General features: G+C 39.7%; 1 protein-coding gene across 7 annotated transcripts in view; it reads left to right on the top strand.

Moving 5' to 3' along the window:
- DNAI3 (dynein axonemal intermediate chain 3) overlaps positions 1-13,544 on the top strand; it is a 54,084-nt gene extending 40,540 nt beyond the window's left edge. For 6 of the 7 annotated variants that reach the window (XM_048498078.1, XM_048498077.1, XM_048498075.1 and 3 more), the window contains 9 exons: positions 899-1,046; positions 2,338-2,425; positions 3,138-3,268; positions 6,153-6,216; positions 7,881-8,011; positions 9,750-9,954; positions 11,092-11,183; positions 12,368-12,487; positions 13,260-13,544. In XM_048498078.1, the coding sequence (XP_048354035.1) occupies positions 899-1,046; positions 2,338-2,425; positions 3,138-3,268; positions 6,153-6,216; positions 7,881-8,011; positions 9,750-9,954; positions 11,092-11,183; positions 12,368-12,487; positions 13,260-13,397 (1,117 nt within the window). In that variant the 3' untranslated portion in view covers positions 13,398-13,544. Of the gene's footprint in view, positions 1-898; positions 1,047-2,337; positions 2,426-3,137; positions 3,269-6,152; positions 6,217-7,880; positions 8,012-9,749; positions 9,955-11,091; positions 11,184-12,367; positions 12,488-13,259 lie in introns of those variants that run through there. The other variant, XR_007244625.1, reaches the window with a different exon arrangement.
- Positions 13,545-17,788: the final 4,244 nt, after the last annotated feature.

Genomic DNA, 17,788 nt, shown 5'->3' with positions numbered 1-17,788 from the left:
TAGTGTAGTATAACCATACAAGAATATTCTTAATCAGGATAATAACTATTAACCATATCCAGGAACAAGTGCATGAGTCTTCTTCGGCCTGTGTGGAATTCAAAAGAAGGGGGCATCCTTCTAAAATCATTCAGAACAATTAACAAGGAGAGTTTAAACAGACTCACTCGCTATCAACTTGTTCCACACTTTCAAGTATGCCATTTGAGATCGATTAGCCAACAACAACCCACCAGAAACTTGACAGACCCATTTTGCTGCCAGCCTGTATCTGTCATGGAACAGACTAAATTCCTCTTCAACTGTTACTGTTTCATACCTGTGCCACCGGGGGAGGGGAGCGGGGGGGAGCGCAGGGGGAGCCAAGTAATATCTTTATTGTGGTCTGTATTTAGAACTTGATGCATCATAAGTTGTTCACATGAGTAACAATGTTTTCCCTTGTCAATTGCTGCATGATTAAAAATGCTGTTAGGAGAATATATTGTCTATGGGCACCAAATGAAATGTATGTTGGTTGCCCAGACTACCTGGGCTGCAGCCATTTAGTTACGTGGGGGCGGAAAATCGCCCCCATACCCCTCCTCCTTCCCCCAGATCCATTCACTGACTTTAAGACCTGGTGCAAAAAATGTTGTTTGATTCTGGTGGAGGAGGGCAGCCGCCCATATGTGGGGTGGGGGGAAGGAGGGCAGAAAATTAAGATTTTGCACCGGGCTACGTTTTCCCTAGATAAGCCTCTGCCTGAGGCACTTAATGTATGTTGCTCTTTTTGTCTGTTTCTCTCATCAAAGACTGTTTGCTCAGATAAAGTACAGAAAACCTGATTGAAAGATTCTGGGCCTGCTACTTCATCAGGCCTTTTCTGCTCTTCTGTCATTGCTTTCTTTCTGTGCAGTTCAATATTATTTTGGGATCTCCGGTCTCAAAAAGTTGGCCTCCAACCTTCGGCTGAAAAGAAGAAAGATGACAAGATAATTACATGTCCATCTGATGTGCCAACTACTTTCAAGCACTTAGATCTCTCCTGGAGACCCCTCCTTAAGGTACAGCATTACACAGAATTATCGGAGAACAGCCAATATGTACTGATGTACCTAGGCCTTGACTTTTACTTTTAATCGCTGTGCTATAACAGCTAAGCCAAGCCTTCTGAAGGTGTCATCTTGCCAATGGATAAGATCAGATCCTACTCATGCTGGTGTCAACTCTTGTTGTGGCTGCCACTTGGAGTGATTACCTGCCTTGTGAGGCCAGGAGGGCTCCCTCATTTCTGTTGTTTCACAGAATATATACAACAGGAGGTTAGGGGGTTTGTTGTTCAGAAGGTTGTGGGGTTTTTTTGTTGTTGTTCAAAAGGTTGTGTTTTGTGCAAGGGAAATAAAATTACCTCAAAATTGGATTGTTCAAAATGACAATTTTGTAAATTGAAGAGGATTCTTTTTAAAATGACTTTTCTTGCATTGTTTGCTGCATGTCTTGTGCTGTTTGTATTGCATTGTTTTCTAATTTTATAATCCAGGATTTTTTGTTTGTTGTATGTATTGCACTGTTTTTTATTGCATTGTCTTCTCATTCTGCAATCCACCTTGAATCTCAATGAGAAAGACAGACTACAAATAAAGTAAATAGATTATTTAAAAAAATTAATTTCACCTGAAGGATTAAGCATGCCGTAAACTCCAGCCAGTTGAAACCACCATGTTTAAAAGTGTACTGGTTTGGTGGGATCACATATTGTATCTGCAACAGAACGGAAACTGTTTTAGGGGGGGAAAGCTATACTGAGTAACTAACACTTCATTTTACACTAATGTGAAATGTGTAGCCTTTCTTTCTGTTCCAGGGGCATATCAGAAATTTTTCTCTCTTTCTCTCTTTCTCTCTTTCTCACAATACTAGAACCAGGGGGCATTCATTGAAAATGCTGGGGGGAAGAATTGGGACTAATGAAAGGAAACACTTCTTCACACAACGTGTGATTGGTGTTTGGAATATGCTGCCACAGGCGGTGGTGATGGCCACTAACCTGGATAGCTTTAAAAGGGGCTTGGACAGATTTATGGAGGAGAAGTCGATTTATGGCTACCAATCTTGATCCTCCTTGATCTGAGATTGCAAATGCCTTAACAGGCCACGTGATCGGGAACAACAGCCGCAGAAGGCCATTGCGTTCACATCCTACATGTGAGCTCCCAAAGGCACCTGGTGGGCCACTGCGAGTAGCAGAGAGCTGGACTAGATGGACTTTGGTCTGATCCAGCTGGCTTGTTCTTATGTTCTTATAACTCCAGATTTAAAAAAAAACTAATGAATTTGCCCTACCTTCTAACACAGTTAAGTCTGCCAAAGTCAGATACTGGTGGAGAATACAGCCCAGTCAAAATAAGCCTCAGAGAGGAGCACTACTACACCAAAATACAAGGTAATGCTAAATTTCACTCTCATGTGTTTGGGAAAATGTTTCTTAGTTGTTAGCATAATTAAAACTGTAGCCAAATTCATTTAATAGCTACTGCCAGTCTTCAGTTCATCTTTGTGGTAATATTATGTTCTGTTTTCTGCTTATGCCTGCAAAACATGCATTTGTGAAGAATGTAAAACATGTGCATTGATGAAGAAGCCGTACAGACTCCTTAATGCCCTATATGCTTCCTAACAGCCTGTCCATATGCTATATGCTGAAACTGGTTTAATTGTCATGAATTCCCCTAAATAAATCTGAGACGTATAATCTGTGAGGGAGTTAGTGAATTCTGACTTGAAGCAATCCCATTGAACTACACATCTCAGTTATACTTGAAGTGATTCCAGGACAATTACAATTAAAGTTGATTGTGTTTGCCATGGAACTGTATCCTTCTCCTTGCAGCACTAAACTAATATCTGAAAAACATGATTGCTGCATTTAGTGTGTCTGTTTTCACACATAAAGTGAAAAATATATGAGCTGGGAGTGTGCAAGCTTTCAGTTCACACAGAACTCTTCATCAAGGCAAAGGGAAAGTTGATCAGTTAATAATTAGTATCCTTTCTTAACAAATATCTCCACTTGCCAACCTCTGTCAGTGCTCAAAGGTAAAGTATTCGATTTGGTAACTTTGTTCAGCAATAATTTTATACCCATTTTTTAAAAGACAGGTTACAATTGCAAGTCAGACAAGAGGCATCTAAAGATAAACTACCATATAGCGAGGTAACAACCCCATCCGTAAAACCACCTAAGCTGCTGGAAAATATCACTACCGTCTTTTTTGTTGGAACTGAAGTAAGTTGACATTTTAAATACTTCTTCGCTGTAAACGGAACAAAAAGCTGATGGAGAAAACAACATAATGGATTGTATATTGCTACTCTGCTAAACTAAGGGTCATGCAGTCTGTGGTTGCAAGGTGATTTCTGCCGATATGAAAATCTGTGCTGCTGAAAGAAGGCATTTTCCATGGCCTGTTAAAAGATCACCTTTAGCTAAGCAGGGTGAAAGATACAATTCTAAATATTCATGTGAACCAATGATGATGAATTGATGAATTGACCAGTGAATTCTTTATCTTGGATTAGCAGAATGTGAAAACACATCAGAGAGTTGATCAGCCTCTTCTGGCTCATTCCGCACATGCAGAATAATGCACTTTCAAACTGCTTTCAATTCTCTTTGAAGCTGTGCGGAATAGCAAAATCCACTTGCAAACAGTTGTGAAAGTGGTTTGAAAACGCATTATTTTGCATGTGCGGAAGGGGCCAGTCTGTTACAGGGGACCTTTTGAAGTGTGACTTAAACCTCTTCTCACAATAGAGAGTTCACAGCTACCAGAATAGCCTTATGAGTTGTTTAACCCTCCAAAGCAGGGATCCACTTTGGAAAAATTGCTTTAATATAGAAAAGTATGCTGTAGGTCTCTGACCCTTCCCCTGTCCATGTATGTGGAAACTTCACCTAATCTTCTAGCCTTTAAAAAGTAATATTACTTGAGCTTCTAGGCAAGCCAAGTTAATTCAGTCTGGAGATCTCAAAAAAACAACCCACCCACCCCTGGTATCTTATGATAAGGCAGTTGCTTATGATTTTCTGCTTTATTCTGAATTAACTATTCTATTTAGGATGGGTCCCCAGTGTTTTTGAGCCTGCATGCATCATTGGAATTTTGATGGGGGTGGTGAGCATTGCCACAAAATGGCTGCTACCAGAAATATCAAATCTAATATTTCCCTCCACACTTTGCAAAAGAAAAAAGGCAGCTTAATCCAGATCACTGGGGGGGCATTGCTTTGGTGGTGCAGGGAAGCAAAATGCAGAAAAACCCACAAACCCTCCCCACTTCAGAAATGCCCTGTCTTAGGCTCAGTGAGCTTATACAACCCCAAAGGGTGGCATAAATTGATGCCCTGGGCACTGGTGTCTCGGGAGACAAAGCTGGGTGGAAGCCAACTAAAGTTGGCTCCTCCCCCAGCCACGCCTCCAGAATGCCCCCACTCTGCCAGTGGAGCTGGCAGGGATGCAGGAGTGCTGAAACAGTGCTCTGTGCTACATCTGGCTGTTGTGGAGGTCTGCGGAAGCCACCTGCCATTGAATTTGCTCTTCTGCAGGGTAAGTGGCATGGGAAGGGCAAATTGGCCCGTGTAGGACCCTGCTACCTCCACAACTTCCTTTGCCCCTCCCCTGCTCCAGATTGGGCCATTACAGAAATAAGGGAAAATCTAAGGGAGGGAGGAAGAAGAGAGGAAGAAAAAGGAAAAGGAAAGGAAAGGAAAGGAAAACTTGGAGCTGGTGGAGAAAGGAAAGGGGAACTAAAAAGAAGGAAAACCTGAAGAGGGAATGGAGCCACAGACTGACTAAGGAAAGCCTGTGCTTATCAGTTGTCATCTCCAGGGGTTGTGGCTGCTGTTGCAGTTGAAAATCCTTTCATTTGAATTAGCACAGCCAATGAGCATAGCAGTGTTGCTTGACACTAGTTTCCCCCACCTGTTTTGCATTCTCTACTCCACTAAGCAGCAGTGGGGGCTGGGAGCTATCTGGTTCTGGCCCCTGGGCTCCCACTGCAACTGTGTGAAGCAGTGGGAGGAAAATTGGGGTGGGGGGAGAGGCTGGCATCAAGTTAAACACCATGACACTTCCAGGTATGTACTCAGAAGCATCATCATGGTGTCAGGATGATACTCTTGGAATTTCTTAAATTAAGAAATGCTTAGACCGACACCCAATGTTATGACATCAATTCTGGATGCATACTCAGAAATGCATTGCCCAACACTCATTTCCTGTGTGCCCCCCCCCCCCCAACATTTCTTGGTGCTTGCTTGCTTACAGCGGCTCCACCCACTTTCTGAAAAGCTTGGTGGATGTCAGGCAAAATACTGCTGGGAGCCACAGTGCCTATGGGGTGCTGCATTGGGGAACTCAGGTTTAGTATTTCTATTTTCCCTTTTTTTAAAAAAGCTGTGTAAATGTTTGTCTAGTATTGCCTGTTCCACTGCTCTTGTCTCTTGACTCATGAACTCAAGGTCTCAATGCCAAAATTGGAGACTAAGACATATGGTAAAATTTATAAATGACTTCTAAAGCATCAAGCATTTTTTGTGCATGTTCACAACTTACATTCCAAATATGAATGTAATGCACAGAATTACTTCCATTGTCCAAAGACTTCTGTGAACTTAAAAGAAACCAAATTTTGAGTTAAAAAATTGCCCTTTTTATGAGATAAATTGGAAGAAGTTCATAACCCCCTTCCTGCGTGGAAGTGAAGGTATTACGGATAACCAGAAGGTTATCTATCTTTTAAATAGCCACTGCTACAAGTTGTTGGAAGTGGTGGCCAAATTTTTTAATGGTGTTATTTTAACTCGTCTGAAGTTGTAACTGATGGCTGTTGTTATGTTGTGATGTTGAACTATTTATATGCCATAAAAGGTATTCAAATCGAATCGAAAATTGAGTAAAGAAATTGGGTTAGATCCAGCCAGTTTTTATGCTCAATCCTCTCTCCATTAAAGCCCCAATCCTACATGTCTTTTATCTGTTTCGATTCCATGATCCCCAGTATAGCTCCTCTGTTTTTCATCAGCAGAAAAGTTGGAGCCAGCCCATTATAACCCATATTTTCCTCAAACCTCCTGTTTCACTTGTTTACTGCATTTTTGTGGCATTACAGGATGGTGAAGTCCTTTGTACAGATTGGAAGATAGAAAGAGATGGTGACTCAGGAAGACTACTTGGTATGTTAAACTTCCTCAGCTTGATGAAAGATTGTTCTGAATTTAAGCGATTTACTGGATTTACTGGATTATATTGGATTTACTGGATTATACCAGTAGTCCAACTATTCCTATATTCTATTTCATGTAGTGGCTGACCAGTTGGGAGGGCATAGAGGCTAAAATCTCCCCACAGCCATGGTGCCTCTTCTGAGGATGTGAAAGTTCCTTTCAGTCACCGTGGCTAACATCTGTTCATTGACTGACCTTTCATGAATTTGTCTAATGCCCTTGTTAAGCCAATCCTGTGCCCATCTCCATGTCTACTGCCTTAACTCATTGAGTAAAGAAGTATTTCAGATGCCCCCGAGTGCTAATGCTGTGGTTGAGGGAAAAGAAATTCTACTTATCCACTTTTTCTAGTGATATACATAGTTTTATAAACCCCTGCTTCCTCTTGTTTAATTAGGTTTTAATCAATAAGATTGTTATCCCATGTTGAGACGTGAAGGTCCAGAAAAAGAACAAAAAAGTCAGTGGGGAAAACCACCCACCCGCATCTTTCTGAGGACTGTTCCTTTATTTGTTCTGATAGAAAAAATAAAAGATTTTGGAAACCACTAAAAAAAAATCAAATCCTGTAAAATTTGCTTTCAAAATTTCTGGAGATTTAACATATCTAATCCCTTGCCTGCATAATTTACTCAGAGGTTTTTGATGATGAAATTAATCAAAAGCCTTGCTTCAAATATATAATCTCGATTGGATCACTCTGATTATTCCTTTCGAATAAGCCATGCTAATTATTTTTCAGTTGCCTTCATTCCTCTGTGTGTTTAATAATTCTGCCTTTAATAGCCATTTCCCTGGAACAAACATTAGATTCACTGCCTTATATATTCCCAGGTAAGCCCTGGATCCTTTACTGAAATGTGGAGTAATATCTGCTGCTTTCTGGTTCTTGGGTAGCAAGGCTGTAAGAATCCCCAGGGGATATGCCTTCCAGATCTGGAGACACTAGTTTTTTTTTATTTTATTTTAATTTGCCTGTTCGTTTTAGAACTATATCTCTCATAATGTGTTGTGGCACTTGAGTATTGAGTCTTTTTTGTCAACAATGGCTAAAATGTAAACACAACAACAGAAATGTTTTAAGGTCTGTACACTATGCATTGCATACAATTTAAAAAAATTAAACCAACGAAACTGGACTCAGCAGGGCAGCAAGTACTGGGTTAGAAGAGTATCTTTGAGGGAATAATTTGAAAATCGCACTATTAGCAGTTAAACAATTTTCAAATCTAAACGAAAGGGTCATAAATAGCAGGGTTAACTGGTATGCATGATAGCCACTGACAAGGATAATCATACTTACCTGTATGGATAGCACTACGTCTGTTGTTCTTCAAATCCTCTTTGGTTTTAACAGTCAGAAGTGCTCAGAGTCTTTGAGACTCTTGACATAGGGAAGTATTATGATACATTAAAAGAGTATTATGCTATCTGCTTATTCCTTGATAGATGTGTGTGGGTGGGTGGGGTGAGAGCTAGGATTCTCTTCATCCAGTCTCTCTGAAAAGCCTGGAAAAGAAACGTATTACTCATGCTAAAAAACTTGTAAAGGTATGAAGATGAGGTAAACTTATGCATGTGCAAAACTACCATTCCTGTTTTTTATTTAAAAGGTCACAAGCCATCCACAGTACATAACGCCCATGATGGACTCGTCCATACGATACAGAGGTCTCCATTTTTCAAAGACATAATTCTCACTGTTGGAGGCTGGAATTTTGCAATATGGAAAGAAGGAGTTATGGTATGTCCCTCAGGAATGAGAAGTCACAAACAAGGAAGTCACAAATCCAAACATAGCATGCAGTGGTTCAGACAGATGCAGGAAGTATTTATTATTGTTCAACTATCCAGTAAGTCCCAGTGTGTTTTGAGCTCTACCAGCTCCATCAGGGAAACACTGAATTACTGAAAATATTTCTTTTACATGCTCCAAGAGGAGTTTCCTGCGGGCAACTCTCTGTTATATAATATTTCTTTGTGAATGCAAAGTTATTTACATAAGTCTGTACTTCCTGATGAATACCTGCTGTAGCTCAAACTATGTTAGACAGTGTTGCATGCCACTCTGAGTGAAGAGAAATTCCAGGGGCAGTGCTACTAGAGTTGGTTTCCAATGGGTGAGCATGTATTGAAAATTTATGGTATTTTAAAATATTTGCCTTATTTATAAACAAGCACGTAGCACACAGTTGCAGGCCTTAGCTGCTTCTTGTTTGTGCAAAGTGCTTCCCTTGCTGAAAATGACCTTTTTTAAACAAAGCTCCCCATCAATCAATTCCCCCTTGTCCTACTGCATACTCATAGATCTATTCACATGGGAGGCAGAATTATCTAGTTTAGTGCTGTACATCTGGGAATGTAATCTGTGTTCCTTTGGTGCAGCACCTGAACTAACAGGCATACTTTGAAATACACCACCATCTTCTATCTGTGTGTGTATAATCTCTCTCCTTGTAGGTTCTCTGGGGCTAACTCTTGAACAGAATTCACAAGACAAAATTAATAAGATTCTTTAACCCCAAAAACCTTCCAGCCTATAGAACAATACAAACAACAAAGATGTATGTAGATTTAAAAAGGTGTAACAGCAACCTAGAACTTGCAGTATGAATTCAAGGAAGGAGTTCGTTTTTGCTTGAAACAACTTATTGAGGCAAGTCCATTTTCTCCTGTCCAGTTGTTAGATTCTTCTAATGCACTGGTGTTGCATTAAAAGGAACAATTTTGGCATCACAAAAATCAGTCTACATCTTCAACTAGAAAACTGTAGCCCTTGTGCAAGGTGATAAGCAAAATTTTATTCAGCTCCCCAGGAAACATATTTTCCTTCCACTGCTAGCCTCCATTCACTGACTCTGCCCCTCCTAGGCTAAACCAGTTAGTTCCTGGGGGGTTATCCTGGCAGTGGTACTTACACAAGTGGTATGTGCCAGTGGCACAATGCTAATGAAATACTCTAACAAATAGGAATATATTAACAATTCCATTCCCACCCAGAAGGTAATGAGAACAGAATATTGGATTGGGATCTGGATTCAGATCCCAACCCTGATATGAATCTCACAAGAGGTTCTAGAGCCAGCCACACAATCTCAGTCTAATTTACATCTCTAGATTATTTTGAGAATAAGGAAGGAAGAAACATGTATGTTCCTTAGAGAAAGACTGGGATGAAAATGTACTAACTAGATAGATACATAGCAGCTGTAACTTGAAGTGAGGATCACTCTGTTAGTCACTTAGCATTTCTACCAAAACTCTTCAAATTCTATGGTAGAGTTAAATCAGAATTAATAAGCAAAATAATTAACACAACTATAGCAATAACCTATGAAATATGTTTATGCAGAACTGTGTCTGCTTGTGTATCGTAATTTCTTTCCATTCCAATGGTAAGCATTCTGGAAATATGGCAATACAGGGTTTTAAATGAACAGTCTTTTTGTAATGCTTGTTTTTGCCACTTTTAAAATTTTTAGAGTGGACCACTACTTCAGTCAAGCTGTGCAGCAAAGAGATACACAGTTGGACATTGGTCTTTATCAAGAGCAGGTGTTTTCTTCATTGGTCGAGAAGATGGAAATATTGACATTTGGGACCTACTGGAGAAAACGCATGAACCATCTCAGACCCAAAATGTCTGTATTTCACTGATTACTAGCATCAAACCCTGGTTCTACTCATGTATGTCAATGTACTATATATTTTTTAAAAGATTTTTTAAAATTTATTTCCTTTCACTTCTACCTTTAGGACTCTGCACAATTCATGCCAAGTAACAGCCAAGTGGCATGACATTCTATTTAGGATGCAGGCAGTTAGCCTGTGATGTGGAGGGTTATGAAATGGTGTATGGCTGAGGAAGGAAAGGAAAGAGAACAAAGGGGCACCATCTATTACAGAGGCCACAGCCTAGTGTGGTGTAAAACCTGGGATCTCCTCTGCAAGTAGCTCTTTTTCCTTAATAGCAAGGAGGACTGTGAAAGAAGAACATTTAATCATGGGCACTGCAAAACCTTAGTGTTATCAACATATCACACGCACATGCATACTAGTGAGCTTTGAAACAATGTTTTTAAAATTAAAAGCTGCTTTGGAAGCAGCTTAAGGGAAATTTGTTAAGGGAAAATGCACTTTTTCAGAACACCATGGAAGAAAAAGTCACTTTCAGGTGCTCTAAAGCAAAGAAACAGCAGATAATAAGAATTACACACACCTTGCCTTCCCTGCAGCTTCTATCCTCTAAACCTGCTCCTTCCAAAGTCATTTTTCATTTTTTTAAAAAGCAGCATTGTAGTTCACTTACCTTTTCATATCTTTGTGGTTCACTTACTTTTTTATGACAAACATTGAGGAGTCAGTGAATAGTGATCATTTTGGCTGACCCAGGGGAAAATACTATTTGGTCAAATTGGAAGCTCCCTGCTTCATGGCTGAATTTTATTAAGAAGATGAAAATGATCAGTCTCCCACATAACATGCTATTTGATCCTAGGATCCTAGGAATTAACAGTCCTGAAATCTTCAGAGATTTGTGGCCAATGATTCTGATGTAACTTGGCATTCTTATATGCATGTACGTGGGCCATAGGCAAGAAAAGATTGATTTCTGCTTTGATTGTTATGCCTATCATGTATACAGATAATCATCACAATTTAATAAGCCTTTGGTGTAATGGAGCAAAATGGTATTAGTAGACAAGAAAATACAAGAATCAAAGTGAAATTTTTAAGGCATATTCATTGTGACTGATATACTGAACACAAATATTTTACTCTGTTTTGTATGACTGCACTAATATCTTTTGTCTTCACTTACAGCCAAGCAACACTTCTTAGCAGTGTCAGATGATTTTGGTACACTGCATATTTTAGAAATTTCATGGACATTAAGTCACCCTTCTGTTAATGAGGTTTGTATGATAGAGTTTAGTATGGCAATTAACTAACTTATTCGTCAGGGTGAGGTATGGTGCATGCACATGGTGCCCACAATCTGGGCACTTTGGGCAAGGGCTTTCACTTGAGGAATGACCTCTAATTTGAAGAAGAAGAAGAGTTGGATTTTTATCCTCCCTTTCTCTCCTGTAAGGAGACTCAAAGGGGTTTACAATCTCATTTCCCTTCCCCTCTCACAGTAAACACAAAGAAACAGGTGGGTGGGTCTGAGAGAGCTCCAAAGAACTGTGACTAGCCCAAGGTCACCCAGCTGGCATGTGTTGGAGTGCACAAGCTAATCTAGTTCACCAGATAAACCTCCACAACTCAAGTGGCAGAGAAGGGAATCAAACCTGGTTCCTCCAGCTTAGAGTGCACCTGTTCTTAACCACTACACCATGCTGGCTCTCTCCACCATGCTGGATTAGGGCAACTATATTGCTGTTGAATATTGCACTTTCATCATAAAGAACGAATGACTTCCGCTCTTTGGTGGAAGTCACAGCAGCGTGATTCCACTTTTCAAAGAAGTGCAGATTCTCTTGCAGCATTTTAAATTGTTATTTCAGTGCCACTTTCGCCTAAACCATTATTATCTGCACTGCAAAGTTCTAGAACTTTGATAAAATAGAACTTTGATAAAATAGCATTTATATTGCCTCGGACAGCTGTTAGCAAGACTTTGCCTTTTTATAAAGTTGCGTCTTCTATTTTCTTTCTTCTTCCTGCAACAGGTAAGCAGGTGGCAGGCGCAACTTTTCAGAAAATCCAAGTCTTACTAACAGGCATCTAGGGCAATATAATTGCTATTTTATCAAAATGCTAAGTTTAACAGTACAGATATTAATGATTTAGATGAAAGCGATGCTGAAATAACATTTTACAATGCCATGAGAGAACTGAAAGGCTGGCACTAGGACCCAGTAGAGCATTTGAGCAGGAAGAAGGTCTAGGACAATGAGCCGGATTTATCCACACATCTCCTTGGTTCTTTATGTTGAAAAGGGTGTAATCATTTGCCATCTGAACTTTCCTGTCTGGAGAAGACAACCATGAGATGAATGGTTATGATAGTACAACAGTAGTACAATAACCAGTGACACATTGACTCAGTCTTAAGCAAATCCTTCATGAACTAAACATACTCTCATAATCACAGTATTCCAGTGTTCATCATTATTTTGAGCGAGAAGTCAAACACCGCGAGTATTTTGACCAGCGACAAGAATTCAGAGCCAAAGAAAGACTGGTATTGGCTAAAGAATCATTGAAGAAAATGGTAAGATCTTTTCCAAAAACAGAAAAGCTAGAACTGTGGGCATTTTGATAGTATATTTATCTTCAAGTGATCAGTCAAACATTATTTTACCTTGTCAGCATTAAATTATCAAATGAATTCCTTATGTATTTTCTCGGCAGTCATGTATTTTTTGTGATAAGGAGTATTTCAACTAACTCTCTTCTGTTTGACCTTATAGTTCATTTAATGCTTGTTCCTGTTTCTTAGTGGCTACTGTATTGGAATTTTTTTTTTCTTTAGCCATTATTCCACTTTGCATGGAAAAAGTGGTTAGAGAATCTTGCATAACCTAGGAATGGGAAGAGGATAAAGGGACAACATGTTAATCAGTTGATAACATACAATCTCCAGTGACTTATCAACATCTACATATGCCATTACGAATCAAAACTCATAACAAGAGCCTCAAGTACAATAAAACTGGAGGTGGAAGCCAAGTCTTCGAACTAAAGGCTGATAACAGAATAGGGGCTGGTTTCAGTCAGTGAAATTAACTGAGGAAGAGAGAATTAAATCACTGATCTCCTCATACGTTCCTGATGGGCTTCTATTAGTATTTTTAGGATGCTAGAGAGATTGTTATAGATTTCCTATTGCCTTGTCTGTTTTGTTGGCAAGTTGCCATAACGGTGTACTAGCAGAAGAGTCCACTTCATGGAGGTGATACATCTTTTCTTTGACATAAATGTAAGAGTCACCATGTTCCAAGAATTTTAAGAAGTAGGTCTTTAACTTTTTTTTTCACCTACAGCCAACAGGTGGTGGTCAGCGATCCAGGGAAATAATAGAAGAACAAACAAAGCAAGATTATGCGGAGTTTTTGAATACAGAGAAGAACATTCTGAAGGGACTTGGACTACTGAAGGAAGTGGATCGATTTAGCCTCTGATGACTCAACTAATTTTATGACCAGTCACTTTTATTTTATTCATTACAGTGCATGAAACATTTCATGAGGGATGTATTTACAGTGATGCTGATTCAAAAACATAATGTATATTGTAAATACAGGGAATAGCCTCATACAAAACTGAAATTTTGTTTAGTATTTTCATTCCAGATATCCCCAGAGCTAAACCCACTCCTATTCATTTTAATAATCAGCTGGACTCTAGTCCCATTTTGGTAATCCATCCACGTATGCAGAAAAGGAAAGCAGGCATGAGTGTGGAAAGTTTGCATATACACACCCTCAAGTGCACACCAAGCTGTCTGCACAGAGCAAACGTGCAGAAGTATCCACACGTACACTCCCTCTCCACGATCAGCATCACTGCTTTGTTAGCATTGCTGATCACAGGGAAGGAATGTGCAGACACTTCTCCATGCGTTTGCTTCATGCAGACAACTTGGCAATTGTGCAGGGGGAGGACCAGGCCAGTGTGCTCAGTGCCACTCTCCCTCCCCATGTTGTTGGTCAGTACACCGATGGGCCATCTGTACAGAGCTAGAGACAGCTCAACAATGTTTATTAAGCTACTATTTCGAATTCCTGAAATAAGAACTGTTATTTTTACATTCCATGAATGAAAGTGTAATGTGCGAAGCAGTGCTCTGTAATACATCAGAAATGCGTGCAATCACACAGAGGCAGCTGCCATGGCAAACAAAGAGCCATTCATTAGCAACATGCCATGTGAAGAGGTTCCAACTCCCTATCTATGGAGCCTGGAAGTTTCAACTACATGACAGATTTCTGCAGAGAACTTGCTTTCTGTGTCAGTAGCTGTCATAGGTAGCTATTTAATCTGCACATGTATATGGACTTAAGTACAAACACCATCCTAGAGTGTGGGTATAAGAGAGCAAATCAGAGCTTACATTACACCAAGAACTCAATTCTCATTCCAAATCAAATGCCACAAAGGACTTCCACATCTGGGCTGGATTACCTGATCTGGCATTCATTTACTATAAACATCTATAATCCAACATCTGCAAAGTATGGAAAAATGAGAGGCTGTCACTCAGTACACCAGACTTGGATGCAGGCTACGTCAAAATGGAAAGTTAGCTCTATAGCCAAGTGCCTTGCTACAAATTTATAAAAGGGAGAGGGAGAGAAATAATTTTGAAATCATCTCAACTGTTACAGTCACTCTGTTTCAATCTGCAGATATTAAGTTCAGAGCAAACACCTAAGACTGATTGGCTTCCATTAGTATTTTAGAACCCTAGAAAGATTCTGTTCTGTTATGGATTTCCTATTGCCTTGTCTGTTTTGATAGTAAGTTGCCATAGCATGAGAATGCTTTTAGTGTCCTATCATGGAGGTGATGCATCTGAGCAGAGTACTGGTGACTTTGAGCAGAGTTTGGACCATCCAATTTTTAAATCAACAATTTGATGATGCTCGGTAGGGCAGATCAAATTGTTGATTTAAAATTAGTCCAAATTTGCTGAAGTTTTGAGGATAAAAAGATGTAAGAGAAACAGAAGAACAGTTAGGAACAGGCCAACTTTTTTCTGCGTGATAGGATCATATTATAAGTCTGAATTCTCAGATATGCAGGTACCTCATTCCTAGAGGCACACATCTCTCCGTACATTCACATGTGTCTGTTAGGGCACCACCTTCCTTCATCTGACACTCCTTTCCTTTCTGTCAGCACCCAGACAGAAATATGTGCATTTCTATCAGCACTTTTTTTTTCTTTTTGGTCTAATTTCTGGCAACTCCACAAAGGCAGATTCTACAGGAAATGAAAGGAAGATGGCCCTCCTCTTAGTTTTTCCAGTAGCTTTCATATTGTTCAGGAAGAACTTTGAAAGAGACCTGTCCAATCTTTCTTTATAAATGCCATATTCAGCTGACATAGCTCATGGAGTTCAGTTTGGATGAGATCAAAAAACAGATTAGCTGCAGCTGTTAAAAAAGGGCCACATGAAAAGAGGGCCTATTTTAACCTGTGGGCCTGATGTTTTCCAGATAAACACTGAGGTGGCAGAGAATGTGAGGTAAGGAAAGAGGTATTACTCAGGTTTCAGATACACAGTATAACAATTTTTACAAAAAGATTGCAAGAATAAAGATTTGGGGGCAATGTGAAGAAAGAAATTGCGGTGTGGAACTAAACCTTTGAAAATATGAATAGTGCAATCCTAAACAGAGTTATATTCTCTTAAGCCTATTGACTTCAATCTGTTTGCCAGATTTTCATTACCAACGAAGGTGCTGTGAATTATCAGTGTGCTGTTGTAATAACTGATATGAATTGAAGTCATTTTGTTCAGTGATAGGGGAGGCAAGATATATAAACTATGCTGTTCTCCAAAGGAAAGGAAATTGCATTGAAAAGGATTTCAGCTTTCCTTTGGCAACACAGATGACAGCTGTTTGTGACTACATTCAGAAAATTATTGCCCTCAAAAGAAGTTGTAAACCAGTTTTAGTAGGCATTTACTTGAAGGAAGAGTAGCTCATTAATATGAACATAACTCTTTGGAGATGGAGCTTTTCATAAAATGAGACTTTTGATTACTGCCAGAGCCCGTTAAGCTACAGTGCAAACAAGCAGGAGCTGGCAAAACGGAATTAAAGATAGGAGAACACATTAAACACTGGTAAATTCATACTTTCCATGACTCACTGTGGTAGCAGAGTGTTCCATGTGTCCAAATTGTCTCAGCAGCAATTACAATGCAAAACGAACAGACAAACCCCAACATGTGGGGCCACTTTCAACTAAAAGCTTGTACACATGTTCCCTCTATTTCTCTCCCCCACCTACATCATCTAGCCCAGTGATTGTCAACCTTCCTAATGCCGCGACCCTTTAATATAGTTCCTTGTGTGGTGGTGACCCCCAACCCTAACATTTATCCATTTTACAGATGGAGAACACTGATGCAGAGAGTCTTAGGTGACCCCTGTGAAAGGGTTGTTCGACCCCCAAAGGGGTCCTGACCCACAGGTTGAGAACCACTGATCTAGCCTATGGCATGCTAAAAGTATATATTCTACCCAGTGGTGGTATCCAAAAATTTTAATAACAGGTTCCGATGGTGGTGGGATTCAAATAGTGGTGCCGCCGCACACATGCACCTCCAGTCCCTATTGGGCAGGGAGGTTGCTTTAGTAGCCCCTTCTCGGCACCAGAAAAAATTAGTAACCACTTCTAGAGAAGTGGTGAGAACTGTTTGGATCCCACCTCTGATTCTGCCTGAAAAGCTTTCATGATTCTAGAAAGCACCACTTGCTCTTAAGAAACATAATTTAAAATAGTGATAAGAAACACAAAATATCTATTAACTGTCTTCTCTTTTATGCAGCCAAAGTGGTTAAAGAGCAGGGAAAGATTTTTTTCCCTACCAATTTTTTCTACATACAATTGTGGCTTTATTATTAGCCTCTTTGAAACCTGCTATATTCTGTATAAGGATATGCTTCAAATATTGTGCTGCTTTTGAACATGACTTCCCTCCCCCCGAGACTGAAAGCTTGTGTTGTGGCAACCAAACTACCAGATGTGACCCAAGATTATCAGATTTAGACTGTAAAAATCCTGAGGATCTACTTCTGTATGGAAAATTCATAGCTATTTTTAGCATATCCACTATAGCTGTTTTAAAAATGGGCTGGCTGGCTCATAAAACACTCAGGTTTTCTTCAATCTGCTTGCAAAAAGAATCACCCACAGAATGAACTTGGACATCCACCCTAGATTAATACGAGGATTCATAACAAATTATGGGGGGGGGGGGAGGCAGATCAGTTAACTAGTAAGTAACGGTGCATGTTTGTTCAAGCTTGGACATGGGAAAAATATAACTGGCTCACTTGAGCAACATGTAGAAGGTCATGACCAGTGGTGGGATTCAGCAGGTTAGCACCACTTTGGCAAAAACAGTTGTTAAAATGGTGTTTGTAAACAACCAGTTGTTAAATTGTTTTAATCCCACCATTGGAACCAGTTGTTAAATTATTTTAATCCCACCACTGGTCATGACTTATTCCTTTACTCACAGGGAATAAAAATTGTCACTCCAAACTCTGAACAGAAAAATTGCTATGAACAGGGACTTAAGAAATAGTCACTGGGGTGGGGCGGGAAGTGTATTTATGCTAAGATGAGGAAAAGCAAATGAATCCTTTGAATATAATTATAAGCACACAGGGCGTTCCAATGAAATGGCTGAATGAAGTCTGTTTCTAAGAAAATGTGTTCAGGACTAAGTTATCACAATGGAGCTGGGAAGAAGAAATATCTGTCCATAGATGTTAAGTGACCAGAGAGAGAGAGAGAGAGAGAGAGAGAGAATGTATGTATGTATGTATGT

Source organism: Sphaerodactylus townsendi, linkage group LG05 (assembly GCF_021028975.2).
Source record: "Sphaerodactylus townsendi isolate TG3544 linkage group LG05, MPM_Stown_v2.3, whole genome shotgun sequence".
NCBI classification, from domain to species: Eukaryota; Metazoa; Chordata; class Lepidosauria; order Squamata; family Sphaerodactylidae; genus Sphaerodactylus; species Sphaerodactylus townsendi.
Note: the sequence above shows the minus strand (reverse complement) of the source record. Positions and strands in the feature narration are given on the sequence as shown.